The following is a 16,968-nucleotide window of genomic DNA, read 5'->3' on the forward strand; positions in this document are numbered from 1 at the left end:
TCAAACAATAAATATTCAAGTAAAAGAAAGCCACCATCAGTATTTACGTCTGTGTGAGTGTTTATGTGTGTTTGTATGTGTTCGTGTGTGTGTGTGTGTGTGTTAGTACTTGACTGTAATCTTTATAGGTGTTTAACTGCGTACGGATCGAGTATAAATCAGGAATCCTCAGGGATAAGACAATGGAACATTGTTGTTGTATACCCTTAATTACGATGAACAAAATGACCCCTTCTGTATATTATTCTATTGGTGTATAGGTTTGTACACTGTTTTATTTAGGATGGGAGCAAGCTTTATGTCGCCATACTTTTTAGCCAACAAATAAGACAATTTATCAATACAACTTTGGGGCCAGTATAATTTACAGTCTAATATCCCCTTCCTCCCTGGTATGAATTCTTTCGTGAATTCGTAATGCTATGTAAACAAAAGCATAACAGAACAATGTTACAGACAAGAGTTAGCAGGACAGACCTGATACATGATACTTCTGGTGCTAGATAAACCTGTCAAAGGCCATACAGAGGTCAGAATATGGTGTTTTGGGGCTTTACAGCTTTTAAAAATCTAATTGCAAAAGTAATAAAACATTTGGTTTAGTATTCTTTGGGTAGTCTTAATAAACCTGGATTTATCAGAATTAAAAACGTCTTCTATGGTTTCGTGTTAGGTTAGGTTTTTTTTGAAACCACGGTAGCCATAAAGGGTTAGGGGTCCTAAAAGAACCTATTATTTCAACTTGTTACATAGATAAGGGAGAGGGAGTTGATCTGTGATTGTTAGGCATTTTATGAAATACCTTTAATGCAACTAAATTTACACAAATAAAACCCAAAGAGATGGGCTTATTTTTTATCAAAACCTGTTTTTAAGAAATTAGCTGTCTAAGAGATCTAAAGTAACACACATTCGAAAGGACAGACTAAATTTAACAACTATGGTATATATATAACATATCACGAACGCATAACAGTAGAAGTAAAACTAAGCTTTCTCAGGCTTGGCTGTTTCTTATCCCATTTTATACATAAAAATCACAGTTTAATTTCAGCCCCCACTTTCTTTCTCTATATAGCTAAGATATGTCTCAGTGCCCGGCCATCTCAAATATGAACAATGGAAAAAAATAACATTCTGTCTGAGAAATATAATCTTTATATCAACAAGGATGTCAACAATCTTAAGTTTTGAAACTCACAAATAAAAAACTGCTTAAGCTACAGAATTAATGCTCCTCAGACAAGAAAGTATTCAAATTAAATGGTATAGTTTTATCGAATTTATTGGCTGATTAAATAACATTTACTAATTAAATCTCATTCCTATTCAGACAGAAAAACAAACAGTCCAAACCACCAAAAATTCTCTTTCTCCCCCAACTTTGTTTTCCCCAAACTACTTGTCCGCAAAAATCTTTTCAATGTTGTCTGGCAGAAAGGGAGGGATATATTGGACTGTAAATTATACTGTTAAGTTTTAGAAACACGTTATATGATTTGATGGCTCATAAACTTTTATTACTTGAATACCTATTTCGTTGGTCAAAACTTGCAGTGTCCAAACTCTTTATCAAAGGGTCGTTTTGTTTATAATCTTCGGGGTTATAGATTAATCTTTCCTTAATTGTCTTATCCCTTTAAATCCCTGGTGTCCTTATCGGGATATGTCTCTAAATGAAGCTGAACTACAGGCCGACAAAGTAAACAAATAAAATCTACGTATTTCACAGATTTTTGCAAAGTTATTTTTGCACATTTTCGATAAATATATTATGTCTGGAGGAGGTCTTTTCATCTCCTTTTAGTAGATGTTGTTTTTAACCCCCATCGACTCCTTATCATATGGGTCAGGCGTAGATTTACAAATCATTCTCAGCCTTTGGTAGTTTAGTTAAACTATTAGCGGTTTCTTTACTTCTACTTCAGGGTAGGTTAAGTTAGGTTTTATTGAACACAGGTTAGCCCTGCAAGGGTTATGCATAACTAAAAAAATACACAATTTTTTTTTTAAATCTGGGGGTTTCTGGGCTCGGTAGAAACTTTAAAGGAAAGTATAACATACCAAATCGGATAAATTCTGCGACAAATACTTAAAAGACAGATAAACAATGATTTTAATCAATTAAAACATCTAAAGGAAGTTTTTGTTTGGCCGTTTTTCATTGATTTTAATTAGGTTGAAAAAAATTACCGGAAATTGCCCCCCCTACCGGGTAATTTTCGGCAACTGCTTTGAGTCCAATTTTAACCAACTTCTAAAAGTCTTAGGAAAACGTCCTATTAGGACCTGATAGATATTTCCATAAGCTTGCTAATGGTCTTGGTTTCATTTGAAAATATTATTATTTACCCCATTTAAAAAAAAAAACAGAAAAATTACCGAAAATTCCAACCCTTACCTTATATATAATTCAAGAAGTTCAGAATATCTATATGTCTATTTTGTGCATTACAGGCTGACAGACAGAAAGACAGACAGCATACATATATACAGACACGAACACTTTTATATAGAGTAGGTTTGCTATTAAAACTGGAATGAAAATACAGAGTGAAAAAAGATAACAAGCAATTTAAAAAATGGATTTTCTGACACAACCTATTTAGCTTACATTACAGGGTCATATGTGGGCACAATAGCGTATTCGATGGGGGTTTAGTGAACCCTCCAACAAACCTACTTCCTCCAAACACAAAAAAATTAGAGGGTTGATTAGCCCCCGGCCATCTCGGTCCTCCAATAATAAATTTTAGGATACCAAAAAAAAAAAATATGAAATTCCCAAAGTCGGGTATTAATCTAATGTTTGCTTTGAGCCATGGAATGATTAAATTTTTTTTTATTTTACCTCCCTCCGCTTCCCCCTCCCCCCCCCAAAAAAAAAAAAACTTGGATGTCCCTACCTCTATGATATAAAGATTATAACCCCCCAAATAAAAAAAAAGGTTGGACATCCTTGCTTTAAGCACCCTCTTGTCAAAATCCTGTGCACGCCTGTATGGGCCTGTAACAGTAAAGAATGCATTCTTTGTGTCTGTCTGAAACATAATATCTTAGGAATGGCAAAGATAAATAATTGCTTTTTCTTTTTCTTAAAAGATAAGTTTTATTTATTGTTTTTAAGTTAACTGTTAATGTAAATAAAATTTGCACTTTTAAACAAAACATTTTAACTTAAGTAACGCAGCAACCATATAATATAGAGATCAACACAGTTTAATTAAACATGTTATTTTTTTTTTGATAAGTCCAATACACGGTGTTTCATGTCAAACAATCTTCAGTTGGTTTATAAATAAAAAGACATGATGCTTTAATGAGTAAAAATTATATACTGTTTATTAAATCAAATAAGTAAACTTGACCCAAACTCTATCATTCAAAATGTTTATCCGTCCGTCTGTCCGTCAGTCACGAAGTGGGGAAACGTGATTTTCTCGGCTTCTATAGAAGATAGAAGACTGAAATTTTCAGGGATTAAATATGTTAACATTCTTCATATTTTCACTAAGTTTCATTAAGATTTGTCAATTAATTGGGGTGCTATGTTGATTCCTACATTTTTAAGTTTTCATGATTTTCTTTACTCCTTTTCAAGATAGACTACTGATATTTTGAGGGATTAAATACGTTAACAATTTAAGTTAAGCTTCAATAAGATTTACTTTTTGGTTGAGGTGCTAGATTGATTTCTAGATTTTCCGTTATAAATCTTACAAGGTTGCGTGTATTTTAGATTAATGTTTTTTTATGAAACTGCTTTATAGTTCAGTTTTTCCGGAAATCCAACCATAATTTTTGAGCTTAGCTACTTATGGATGTAGTCATCCTTGTTTTGTATTTCATCCATATATACAATAAGTTAGCTATAAATAAATAGTCGAATTGCTTAGAAGAAAGCTATAATTTTGTCTTTATCTGAAATAAATACTTGTGACGAAACATATACAAGAATTTTCATCTGCTAAACATTCCTTGATTGACGGATTATTGTCTCTGACAGCCTATCTAAGGTAATGAAACTATTCTAAATACGATCCAACATTAAACAGGCTTACAGAACTAAAAAGTTTGTTGAAGTTTAACCAATAAGTTTTGGTATAGTTTGATTTATTGTCATTTAAACATTACATTTACTTAATTTGGAACAAGCTCTCTAGTAAGTCCTCGAAAACGATTAATATCCGATGAATTAGGACCAATAAAAAAGCAATACTAAAAAATCATGTTTAACATCGTATTACAGAAAATTCCACGAATATTACAATAAAGATAATAAAAATAATACTAGTTTTGGTATCCTCGGCCCCTTGTGTCTAACAAAACTGGTTTAAATCTTTTGTTTTTAATATCCTCGGAAAGCTGTCTGTAATTCGATGCGATAAATAACTATTTCTGAACTATTACTCTATTCAGTGTTCTGTTTCCATCAAACCAATCATACTAAGTGTATCGGAAAGGGAGTTTTCCTTGAGTCATTCATTGTGCTCTTTGTGAAAATTCCCTATGCCTTAAAAACCTTACTCTGTTGAATCAGAAAAGACGACATTTCCTCTAATTTTACCTCCGACAGTGCGGCATTCGTGTGCGCGAGTTTGTTGTTGTCTCTTTTCCTTTGTTCATCGGAGAATGCAAGAAACGGATGTTTTGTGCCACGGAAAGTGTGTTTGATTGTTAAGACCCTGCTGTAAGCCTGTCCGGCTTGCATGAGACGTAACCCAGGTAATGATTATTACATGCATGCTGAATATAAGGCCTAAACTGCATTTAAATCCTTTCGCTAACTAAAAAGTAAACTGATTCCTTTGTTCAATTAATGAAAAGACCAAATGTGCCTACATAACCTGATATTTTCAATATATTACACTTATTAATGATGTTTCGTCAAAGATCTCGAGTCAAATCGCGGTGATACACCAAGTTTAATTAAAATATCATAAAACCGCCACTTCAAGTATTCAAATTATGTACCTAGTAACATTAGCTTTAGAAAATGCGTCAAATGAAAAATAGATGCACTTTTAAACCAGGGATCTAAAGGGATAAGACAATGACCGAAAAATTTATGTACATCCTCAATGATGATACATAAAATAACTCCTTCTGGAGATAACAATAAGTGGTTGAAACGTTTTGACACTCTACTAAATAAACCAACCAACCAATCAATATTCAATATTTTTTTTTATCCTAATAAAGTGATAATCCTAGCTGGATAAATAACGAAACCACCCATATACCCCCTTTACAACAGCCCTTTCTACTGAATGAACGAACTGACCATTAAATGAAGTCAATATTAGCAACATAATTGACGACAAATTTTTCCCTGTAACAATATATTCTTTAGCCATTGTCCTATCCCTGTTTTAAAATTGACAATGTACACATTACGCGCATGAGTAATTCATTAATTGGGGAAAACAAATTTATTTATGCCTTCTTTAAAAAAAGCCCACGTAACATAACTTTAAACAAGGGAGACAACATCCATAAGTATCAAAGCTCTAAAAAAACGTGAAAAGGACAAATGAACAAAATGAGTTATAGACCAGATGTTGTAATAACAAAGAAAAAAAGATAGAAGAAGGTCAAAGATAATCACCAAACCTTTTAATATTAAGGTTTATGTCTTTTGAAGTATGACCGACGTATAGACAAAATTTAATAAGTAGCTTTGCTAATAAAAATCTTTATGTATAAAACCAATCATAAGCACAAACTTATTACATCTTTTCAACATTATTAGATTACTTTTAATTCAAACACTTAACAATCAATTTATACACCTACAATTAAAATTGACAGAACCACACTTTTTTTTCAAAACACAGTGATTTTACTTGTGCTAGTTGTAGAAGTGGCAGCATTCCATCGACCTCAACCCCTTTAAAGGCTCAAAATCCCAATAAGTTAATTTTAGCAAAACAAATCAGTGTCTACTGGTGAGGGAGGGAACATTGGGCTCTTTATTATACTAGCCCTTAAAGTTTTATAATAATGTTTTCTTATTCGTTGTATAAGTTGGCTTAACAACCTTGGGAATTTTATTGAATTGGGATTGGTTGGTTCATTACGTAGAGTGTCCAAAATTTCAAACACTAAATGCAATTTCAGAAGGGATAATTTTGTTTATAATCATTGGGGATGTACATCAATTTATCGGCCATTGTCTAATCCCTTTAGATCCCTGAGTGTCTACGCAACGTAGTAATTAATATTGTCCTTGTCCACTTCCGTTTTCCAATATTCGTCATTCGACCTAGTTTTTTTCTTTTTTTTCTGACAAGATCTTGATTTAATGTGAAATGTTGTTTGTTTGTATGTACATTATTTGATTTGTTACAATATTTTTGGCTTGTAATTTCCTATATGGAAATAGTAGAGCATATTACCCCCCCCCCCTTAAGTTTTCCGATAAAAAAAAAACAATTTAGGTGGAAAGGGAGAATTGTTGTCAAATTGCTTTTAATCAAATTAGATTGCTAAGGTTTATGTTTACGTTGTACCATAGACGTCCAAGGGGGGAGGGGGTAATATGGCGATTACCCCCCCCCCCACCCCAAAAAAAGCTTGGACGTCTATGCGTTGTACATTAGGTTAAGCAAAAGAAAATGACGCTTTATTATCAGGGATTAGGCTAAACATAGTTTTGCAACCCTGCAGGGATTAGATATTCAGTAAACGTGACATTAGGCAACCAAAGAACTCTTTTCTTTATTTTTTTCAGGGAGGTTAGGACTTGTTGGTAGTATAAATTATAATGGCCCCTAAAGCTTTACAATCATGCTCTCTCATTCAAAACTTTGATGACTTTTGTTTAATCTTGATGCTTGCACAAACTAGGAGTGCTTAAACTTTTTCGCTAATAATTGTAATCTACAGAAAGGGGTAGGTATGTTTATCGTAATTAGGGGTGTGCATCAATCAATCCCAAAGTCCCATGGTATTTCATCAAGAATATGGAGCACAGGGGGATGGGGGGGGGGGAGGTGTAAAGAGCCAACTCATAATTAATGGGATATTGGCAAATATATTGTTTGTCCTAATTAGCAACAAATATATTTGTCTATTGACGCAGATTACAAAATTGTTTCTATAACAAGTACAATACTTTCCACAACCCAGCTAAATTAGTCGTACAAAATATGATGATAATAGCGGATGCGCCTCTAGCATCTAAAAGGAAAAATAGAAAAGAGCTAAAAACAAATTCAAGACCGGAATCTGAAACACAAATTAGCCTAAAACCATCCAAGGAATTATGTGAAGTTTCCCTAAAATGGAGAACCCAATCGGTTAAGCAGTAGAAATCTTAAGATACAGACAAAAAATCTTACTACTTTATATTGTAGGATTAAACCTATGTCATTTCAATTTCAAGTAAGTTACATGTCAAAAGGTTAAAATCGGCAAAAAAAATAAAGATTGCCATTGTTAGATTATTTGTTGGTAGGTACTTAAATTATAATGAAATTACTTGAAGATATGAAACAGTTTAAGTTTTAAAATCCGTCTATATATGATGAAAATTAGTACAACCCTCTGTAGACTTTTTTTGCTTAAATGTATAAATACCATAAAAAATTGAACAAATTGGGAAAAACAATGAATTAGGCATGTACTATCTTTTGAGCTAAACAAACTGTATATATTTTTTTTAAGCGAGGCATTACCAACATTAGAGCATGTATATTGTATGTTAATGGTTGGCGAAATTTTTCGGTAAAAACAGACAGACAGATTTACAAACATCTTGTTACTTTTATAAGGACTGATAGGCATACATACATCTCCAGTTATCCTTATACTAAAGTAACAGGATGTTTGTCTGTTTGTTTGTCTGTGTATCTGTGTGTCTCGAAGGATCTCGCTAACCGCTGAACCGATCGGGTTATTCTTAACAGGGTAGCTTCTCATAAGTCCCGGGAAGGTTTATAACTATTTTCTTGGGGCCAAAAATGAAAAATACCCCCCCCCAAAAAATTTTTTTTTTACATTTTTTGACTAAAATAAAAATGATGGTGCGGCAACCCCCCCCCCCAAAAAAAAAAAAATTCTCCCCCCAAAAATATTTTTTACTTTTTCTTTTAAAATCTAAAATAAGAAATTGGGTTATCAAATTCGACTCCCCCCTCCTCAAATGCCCCTAGAGGCCTCTAGGGGCGTAGCCGCTAGTTATCCAATAAAAGACCTTAGTAACTACAATGTTTCTTACAGCCAAGAATTCACTTTCCTTTCGGAGATAGAGGGATAGAACAATTAGCAATTATATAATATTCCCTTTAGTTCTAATGAGTACAAATCTGCTTTTGGTAGCTGGTAAACATGATGGGGGAGCAGATAAATCTAATCGCCAATGTCCCCTTTCCTCCCTGTATCATCATGAGGCTCATTACTTTACATGTGCAAATTTTTAGATGCGTGCCATCAATACATAGATGTGTGTCTGTATGCATTTTTGTAAGCAGGAAGGGAGCGGACATTGGACTTTTAATCACACTAGTACCCAAAGTTTTATAAACATACTCTCTTAGTGTCTAAACTTTTCAACCAATATTCATTATATGAAAAAGGATAGTTTTGTTTATCATCATTAATTCTTATCAAATAATCTTCCATTGTCGTTTCCTTAATATTTATAATATTGTTAAATAAGATCTCATAAAAGGCTATACTGATCGATCCACAACTTTTAGGGAAATTTAATATTGACCACGAGAAGGTTTTATGCTATTTTCAAATAAGGGTGGGGGAAATAATGGATATATGATATACGTGGTTGTATTGACAGAGGAAAGTTTGTCACCAATTAAGCTTGCTAATAAAGACTGCATTGAATGGCCAGTATGTTTATCAAGAAGGTGGGGGAGAGGATGGAGTAGAGGGGATGGATGGGGGTTATCATTATTTAACCAATTAAGAGCATTACTTTATCAGAGCACATGAAAATCTAGTGTAACATCCAAGTAATAATATATCGATTATCTACTGAACTTTATAAAAATTACATTGTACTGGCCTTGGCATTGTTTAACATTTTTAAAAAATGTTTTCTTATTATTTTCCTGTTTAGTTATTTTCTAATATTTTGATTTTAATATGTAGTTCCTAAAAAGGAGTTTGCCTGTAATAGCTTATACTTATTTGAAGGAATAGATAGGGGTAAGATTAATTTAATCTCTCAACCCCCCTCCCTCCTTGTGTATGTATAAGATCTAAAACAAAGGTAAAACAATCAAGTGAGTCTAAACCCAGCTTATGCCAACAATAAAAAAAAATTCGGGAAAAAATCACGAAACCTATACGTGTTTTTCAACTGTCGTTGGGGGGCAACACATCGTAAAATTGACGACCTCTCCATTTGCCCCCCAAATATTAATTTATATTTTTTTGCTTGTTGGTTATACCTATTCCTGGTCTAAACCAATCAAATAATTGGATAGCTATAGAGAGTTATATTTATTGGTTTCAAGGTTCGTATAAAGTTTCATAGGGATATAGGGATAGGACAATAGATCTTAAATGTCTGGCTGTCCTGGACTTTAGGTACTAGAACATGTGCATTTTTTCTTATTTTGCCTCACTTTAACGACTTTGGAGACTAGCGCATAGAATTCCACTTAATGATCAATAGTTTGAGAAAGGTGTCAAAAATAATTTAGTTGTTTGATCTGGACCCTTTTTCGTATCACTTGTGCATAATTTGACTGATAACAAGCAGATTTCCTATAAATGTGTTTCTTTTCTTAACTTTTATCTTTTTGTGTTTGATCATGTGATGCCAGGAATAGGGTATAGCCAACAGGCGAAATAAAAACTGAAACAATATTTGGGGGTCGTCTTTACTACAAAGCGTTGACATTATGATCTAGAAAAAATTGGCGTTTATTTAGCTTCTTAACATGGAACTCATTTATTGGTCAATTTGTTCATTCAGTAGGAGAGTAGGATATGGATTAAGAGGGTGGATGGGGTGTATCGTTGTTTAAGCCAGCTGCGAGCAACCCACTGGTGCAACATCCAAGTAATAATATATCGATTAATCCAGTTTTCATTTTGGATAACAATTTCATAAAAAATATAGAAATATTTACTCTACATATCTCTATTACAATGAAATAAGTCTTTTATTATAATCATATCTTAAAGTGATGCTCATTGTATATTATAATAAATATAGAATTGTAAGAATATCTTTTTAAACTTCATAATAGTTTTATACATTTTGTTAAGCAAAACTACTCTGTAACTAAATCTGTCTGTCTATCGAGTCATTTCAGATTGCTCAAGCAAAACAATTTGAGCTTTTTTGCTACAAACTTTCAACATGCCCGTAATGACACAGCTGAATGTTCAGGAATTTTAAGAGATAATACAATGGCCAATAAATCGAAGTACTTTCCCTTTGATGATACTCAAAATTACCCCTTCTGTAGATTACAATAAGTGGTTAAACGTTTGGACACTCAACTTGATCGATGAACTAACCAATCAAAATTCAATAAAACTCCCTAAAATTGATAAGCTAACGAATAAGAAAAGGTTGTTATAAAACTTTGGAGACAAGTGTAATACACACCTAATTATACCCTCCCTCCCTTCCTGTAATGACTAGTACACAGCTGAATGTTGCTGCATTGCATATGGACATAATCTATCTTGTTAAGCTATGCAAGTTGTGACTTTCCTGTTTTATTAGCTATAAAGTATTTTTTGACCTGGATAAAAAAAAATGCATAACTTTCTCAGGAATCATGATTCAACAGCCGCATATGCAGCCGTTTATAGGAGCGGCATCTTAAATAATCGATCGCAACAAATGCAATATTATCAGATATTTAGCAGTCGCAACCACCAAAAGCAGGCAAAAACTGCAGTTTTATTAGCAGCAGGAAAACCCTATCAAAATATACAGATTTTCACCATGTAACCTTTTTGTGAAATTATAGGAACCGGTTTTCATCCATAAGAAAAAACTATGTCTAACATCGAATTATATCCAGCTTTCTACGAATATAAAAATGTACAATCATGGGATTAAAACAAGTTTTTTTAGCCGTGCCTTCGGCACCTCGGGGCTAAAAAAACTGGTTTTAATCTTATAATTGTACATACTATATCCGCGGAAAGTTGTTTATAATACGATGCGAGAAATAACTATTATGTCTTCTCTAATCCTTACATATAGAGCCTCTAAGTGCTAGGAGTGAAGCAGCTAGTACTAATATAATGCAAAGAAAAAAATAACAGTAAACTGTAATATAATAACTGGTACCTGTAAATATTTTAAGTGGAATGTATCTTGCATATGAAAGATTGGCACATGGCTCCTCTAACATACTAAAATAATAAATAATTATTTTCTCGTATTTATTCGAATCCGGTGGATAGGAACCAGTTCTCATCCAAACGAAAAAACTATGTCTTGCATCGTATTATATCCAGCTTTCTACGAATATAAAAATGTACAATCATAAGATTAAAACCAGTTTTTTAGCTGGTGCCTTCGGCACCTCGGGGCTAAAAAAAAACTAGTTTTAATCTCATAATTGTACATTCTATATCCACGGAAAGCCGTTTATAATATGATGCGAGAAATAACTATTTTTGTATCAGGACTCTTAAGGGTTATGACACTGGATGAAAAATTGATATACACCTTAATTATGATTAGGAAAATCATTAGGGGAAAAGTTTAAACAACTAATTTAAGATTTGATAAACTACCCAAAATTTACAGCCAACTTAAGAATACTTTATAATACTTTGGGGACCATTATTATTTTCTGTCCAATTTGAACTCTATTTCTGGTTAAACTGGTTTATTATTTATAAGCTGAAATGATACGATATTGTAAGCGTAGCAATTCAATAATTGAATTAAAAGAATATTCACAAGCTTATGCCAATAAAAAATATTTATGAAACTTAAACATCATTTTCATAGGATAAAACATCTTGATGAGGTATATTATATTTCTTTAAGTTATGGAAAGCAGCTTATAGTACCTAATAATAAATGACGTCATTCATAATTACAAGCGGCTACGCCAAAAGATGCCTGTAAAGGTTATAGCGAGATCCTACAGTACAGACAGTACAGATATCCCATTACTTTTATATAAGGATGATGTTAGTTTGTAAAATTGTTATTCTAAAAGTTAGGTATGTTTACAAAAATGCAAAAAAAAAGAATTGTCCGTATAAAATTTATATCACTGCAATTAAAATATATTTGTTTATTCAACTTTTTTTCCGAGAAATTTTGGTGATAAAATACATAATTTTTAAAAGCGAAGCTTCACTATAAATATGGTCAGTACGTTAGTACATTGCATTGAAAGGAATTTTGGTTTTGGGTTTGAAATAATTTTCTGATCGCTGTTAAACTTAAAATAGTACAATACAACATAATAACAAAGGTTATTTGGATGAGTTTTATAAAAATATATTTAAATTTTTAATATAAACAAGACTTTAGAATCATTTCTTCTCTATTGTACCAAAAAGTTAGTTACAGGGCCCCAGGGGCTCTGCATTTCTAGGGTAGGTAAGAGCAGAACATAGTCAAAAACATAGCCTAAAACTTAAATCTATAAATTAGAAAGCCTAAAAGAAAAACTACCCCTGGACTTATGTGAAGCTTCCCTAAAATGGACAATTCAATTGAAACCTTAAGCAACAGACAAAATTTTTTTTCTACTTCATATAATGTAACTAGCGGCTACGCCCCTAGAGGCCTCTAGTGGCACTTTAAATGTTTTTGTTTGTTAAAGTCTCTACGATAATTCTTTTTGTTACGGATACCTCTTTATGTTACGTTAAAGTCACCCAGATATTACAAATTTTTAAAAAAAAATTTTGTCATTTCTCTTGGGAGGGTGGTGGTACCCTCCCCCAAAATAGTTATAAACCTTCTTAGGACCTATGAGAATCTACTCTGTTAAGGAGAACCCGATCGATTCAGCGGTTAGCGAGATCCTTCGGTACAGACACACAGACAAACAAACATCCTGTTACTTTAGTATAAGGATATATATAAACACAAGTTAATGATATTGTGCGTGATTTTTTAATGAATATTGCCATCCTTGTTTTAAAATTTCAGATAAAAATCAGATTTTTATTTCATTCAATTTAATCTCTTTATTTGTCCACAAATGGCCAAATTTAAGGAATTTTAAAAATGCTTCATTTCAAGAATATTAAATTAAAATATTTATATATTCCTATAAGTAGCGCAGGAATAAGAAATAAAAAATTGCAACAAAGCATCTTGGGCTACCATTGAAAGAACAAATATAATTGAGGGGAAAATGTTTTTTCTTAACCCCTACAGGGGAGCCATACCCTTCAAAGCCTAAACCTGTGGTGCCCAACCAAGCGGTGCTACCCTTTACAAAATATAACCTAACCTAACCAAGCAAATATGAAATACAATCAAACAAATAAATAAATCCCAATATTTACAATGTATTTTTTCAAAATAAGGAGTGGAGCAGGTTTTCTGTGCTCGACTAGGCATTTCAAGGGAAACTGCTTTAAAGTTATATCTGTAAAGATGACATAATTACGATGAGTTTAATGCTTATCAATCTTATTATGGAAAAAAGTAGTAATCGTAGATTATATTTCTACTGCCTTTAAATTGGTTCCAATCCCCTAACAAACCGCTACGGCTCCCGGGCTAACAAAACTTGTATTAATTTTATGATTTTATTTAATATTCGTGGAAAATTGTCTTTAATACGATGTTATACATGAGTTTTCAGTATAGCTGAGAACCGTTCTAATCCACCTGAAATTAGTCGGTTTCGTAGCGATACTGGAATAAGATTTCTCGTATTTATTCGAATCCGGTGGATAGGAACCGGTTCTCATCCATACGAAAAAACTATGTTTAGCACCGAATTATATACAGCTTTCTACGAGTATAAAAATGTACAATCAAAAGATTAAAACCAGTTTTTTTAGCCGGTGCCTTCGGCACCTCGGGGCTAAAAAAAACTAGTTTTAATCTTATAATTGTACATTCTATATCCGCGGAAAGCCGTTTATAATACAATGCGAGAAATAACTATTAAATCATTTTAGACCGTGCAAATTTTAATGGCTTTTGTGTATTTGTAAGTTTCATTTATTTTAATTGAATGTTCATTAGTTTGTGTATCTTTATCCTAATTGAATACAGGTATACAGTGATTGGGGTGTTTATTGCACTAGTTCCCAAAGTTTTACAATAAATGTTTCTTATTCGCTTAACAACTTAGGGGACTTTTATTGAATTTTGATTAATTGCTCCATTAAGTTCAGTGTCCAAACATTACAATCACTAATCTACAGAGAGTTTTTTTGTGTATCATCATTGGAGATGTACGTCAATTTATCGGCCATTGTCTTATCCCTTTAGATCCCTGGATCTAATTGCCATTGTTCCCTCTCTCCCTGACTAAAGGTAATGAGAATTTTAATGATATTGTTACTGTGAAGACATATTTATTTGCAGCAATAATTAGACAACACTAATTAGGTATGCGCTAACAAAACAAGGATCACTACTTTAAAAAAAAGCCGCGGCATTTGCGTATTTGGTAACGTGGCAACGCCTGGTATAGCAACGCCTCTATTATTTTGACTTTATTTTTAGAAAATAATAAAAATCAATTTTAAATAGCTACATTAGTATTCGCAAAAAGATTTGTCTATATTCCCCGACAAGTCATTACACAAACACATACTCATGGAAATCAGCTAAATGAACGCGTAACAAGAATAATTATTTACATTGAATATATATAGAAATGGATGTAGAATATTTGTGGATAAAAATGTAAAATTGTCGTACCGTAATGATTGCTGACATGGACATAACTTATAGCTTTAGTTCGTTAATTTAGTAGGAGTGGAAGGGTGGATTGGGGGATCGTTATCTTAACCAGCTACAAGTTTCATATGATAATCTGGTGCAAGATCCACGTATTAATAAATCCATTATTATAGATCATCAAAGTAAGTTTTTAAAAAAAGTCTTTTACATTTGAAATTATGAATATTCGTTTGCAGATATTGTTGAAATATTTTTCTTTTAGATTTGTATCTTTTTAGCTACCGTCTGTTCGTCCAACATGCTATATTTTTAAAAAGTTTTGCTTCCATTTAAAAAGTGTCTTTCGCTTGATTACTGTTTACTCAAAGTGCGTAAAAACACCAGGAGAATTTGTAAAACAACAAAAATAAATTTGAGCATAGTTATTTAATGTATAGCATTATCATTATCATTTAATTTCAGTAAAATTTTTCATTTTACAAATCCAGAATAGTTATCTATCACATCGTATTAAAGACAGCTATCCGCGAATGTTAAAATGAAAAAAAATGAAAATTAAAACTAGTTTTGTTAGCACTAAGGGACCAAATGCCCCAGCTAACTAAACGGTATCAAGCCTATGGTTATTATAATCATGAAATTTATACAAGGGCTAAATTGAGAAAATAGGAAATGAAGATTAACTCAACAAACAAATAAATACTGTTTAACCTTTTACTGTTCTGTTTTAGCTAAGGTTGTACTGCGATAAATAGGTCTTTATATTCCTTGTTTTTTTACATACATTTGTGCTATTTCTGCATTTTCAAAAATCTGCTTATTTTGAGAAACATATAAAACACACACATAGTCATAATCTGTAGCTTGCTGTGAAGGTCAGGCTATACATGACACTCAGTAATGGAGATGCGATCCTCAATTTTCAAATTCTTTGAACGTACATATGAGACTTTTACAGAAATGCTTCGCATCCACAACTATCTATCTATGCTTGATATAAAATCAACACTATATAGATCATATTATGAACCTTTGATTGACACGTGCCCTGCAATTAACTAGTAGCACTCAGGGGCAAGACACAATTACTTTAGCTAGGCCCAAGGCATTATTTGTATCAATTTATGCATTCATAGGCCTGTCTCTACCTATATGACACCATATATGGGTAACGAAAGCCTATTCATGGTAATCTGTATGTGATTTGCTAATAGTATATGTTTATTAAAGATATTATGTTTATAGTTAATGTAATCATATAAACAACCAGTACATATATGTATGCCTACAACCATGCCTGATTTACGTCACATATTAACACACAGATATTTAATTGCACAGACAAACACTAAAATCCTGGTCCAGAGCTAATGTTATAGCATGTACCTCTTGAATTTATTCAGTTATTTACTAACTCTCCTACCATCAACTTCTCTTTCTGGCTTTAAAAGGTAATGACTTAGTTGTTTGGCATGCATTGTAGTTTAAATTTAGGCCCCTTAGTACTTAGCATGAATTGAGCTCAGGCCTTATGTTAGAACTCTAACACTTAGCACAATTCACTGCTTGGGACTTAGGGCACATTTCTGTCCTACTCTACTTATAATTTTAACACTTATCCTGTAAATATTTCCATACTTAACTTATGCACTTGTGATATAAATACACTTTATAAAAACATTTTCCTTCCTTAATACTTAATATACTTATATGATTCTGATCGAATATCAAAACCAACCATTTATTCTTAGGTTAAAGCAATATAATACTTCGCGTGGGTCTTTTGTTGAGCTTCCACCAGCTCAACCAAATTCGTATTATACTTGTGGGAATAGAGGGTTAAGCATTCTAAACAAGCGAACCGACAATGAGAATGTCTATGTGTATTGCATTAAAATTAGGTTTTAGTAGTACTCATAGAAGAGCGGTCTCCATACCTAAATATGGACAAACGCCCCATTCGCACACACAATGGTGCAACTTACCGGTTGTATCTTAGAAAAAATTTTACTTTATAAATTTTTTTTCTTTTTTTCCTTACCGTACCCGAACCGCCTAAGGCAGGTATTTTTACCAAAATCGAATAATTGTAGCTATGGCAAAATCGGATTTACCAAAACCTGTGATACTATTTG

General features: G+C 32.6%; 1 protein-coding gene across 1 annotated transcript in view; it reads right to left on the reverse strand.

Annotated features, from left to right (window-relative positions):
* The window catches only part of LOC145326943 (uncharacterized), a 64,930-nt gene that overhangs the window by 6,955 nt on the left and 41,007 nt on the right, over positions 1-16,968 (reverse strand). The window contains exon 7 of the mRNA XM_080170392.1: positions 11,282-11,346. Within this exon, the coding sequence (XP_080026518.1) occupies positions 11,282-11,346 (65 nt within the window). The remainder of the gene's footprint in view (positions 1-11,281; positions 11,347-16,968) is intronic.

Source organism: Acartia tonsa, chromosome 8 (assembly GCF_053477335.1).
Source record: "Acartia tonsa isolate MP-2025a chromosome 8, ASM5347733v1, whole genome shotgun sequence".
NCBI lineage: Eukaryota > Metazoa > Arthropoda > Copepoda > Calanoida > Acartiidae > Acartia > Acartia tonsa.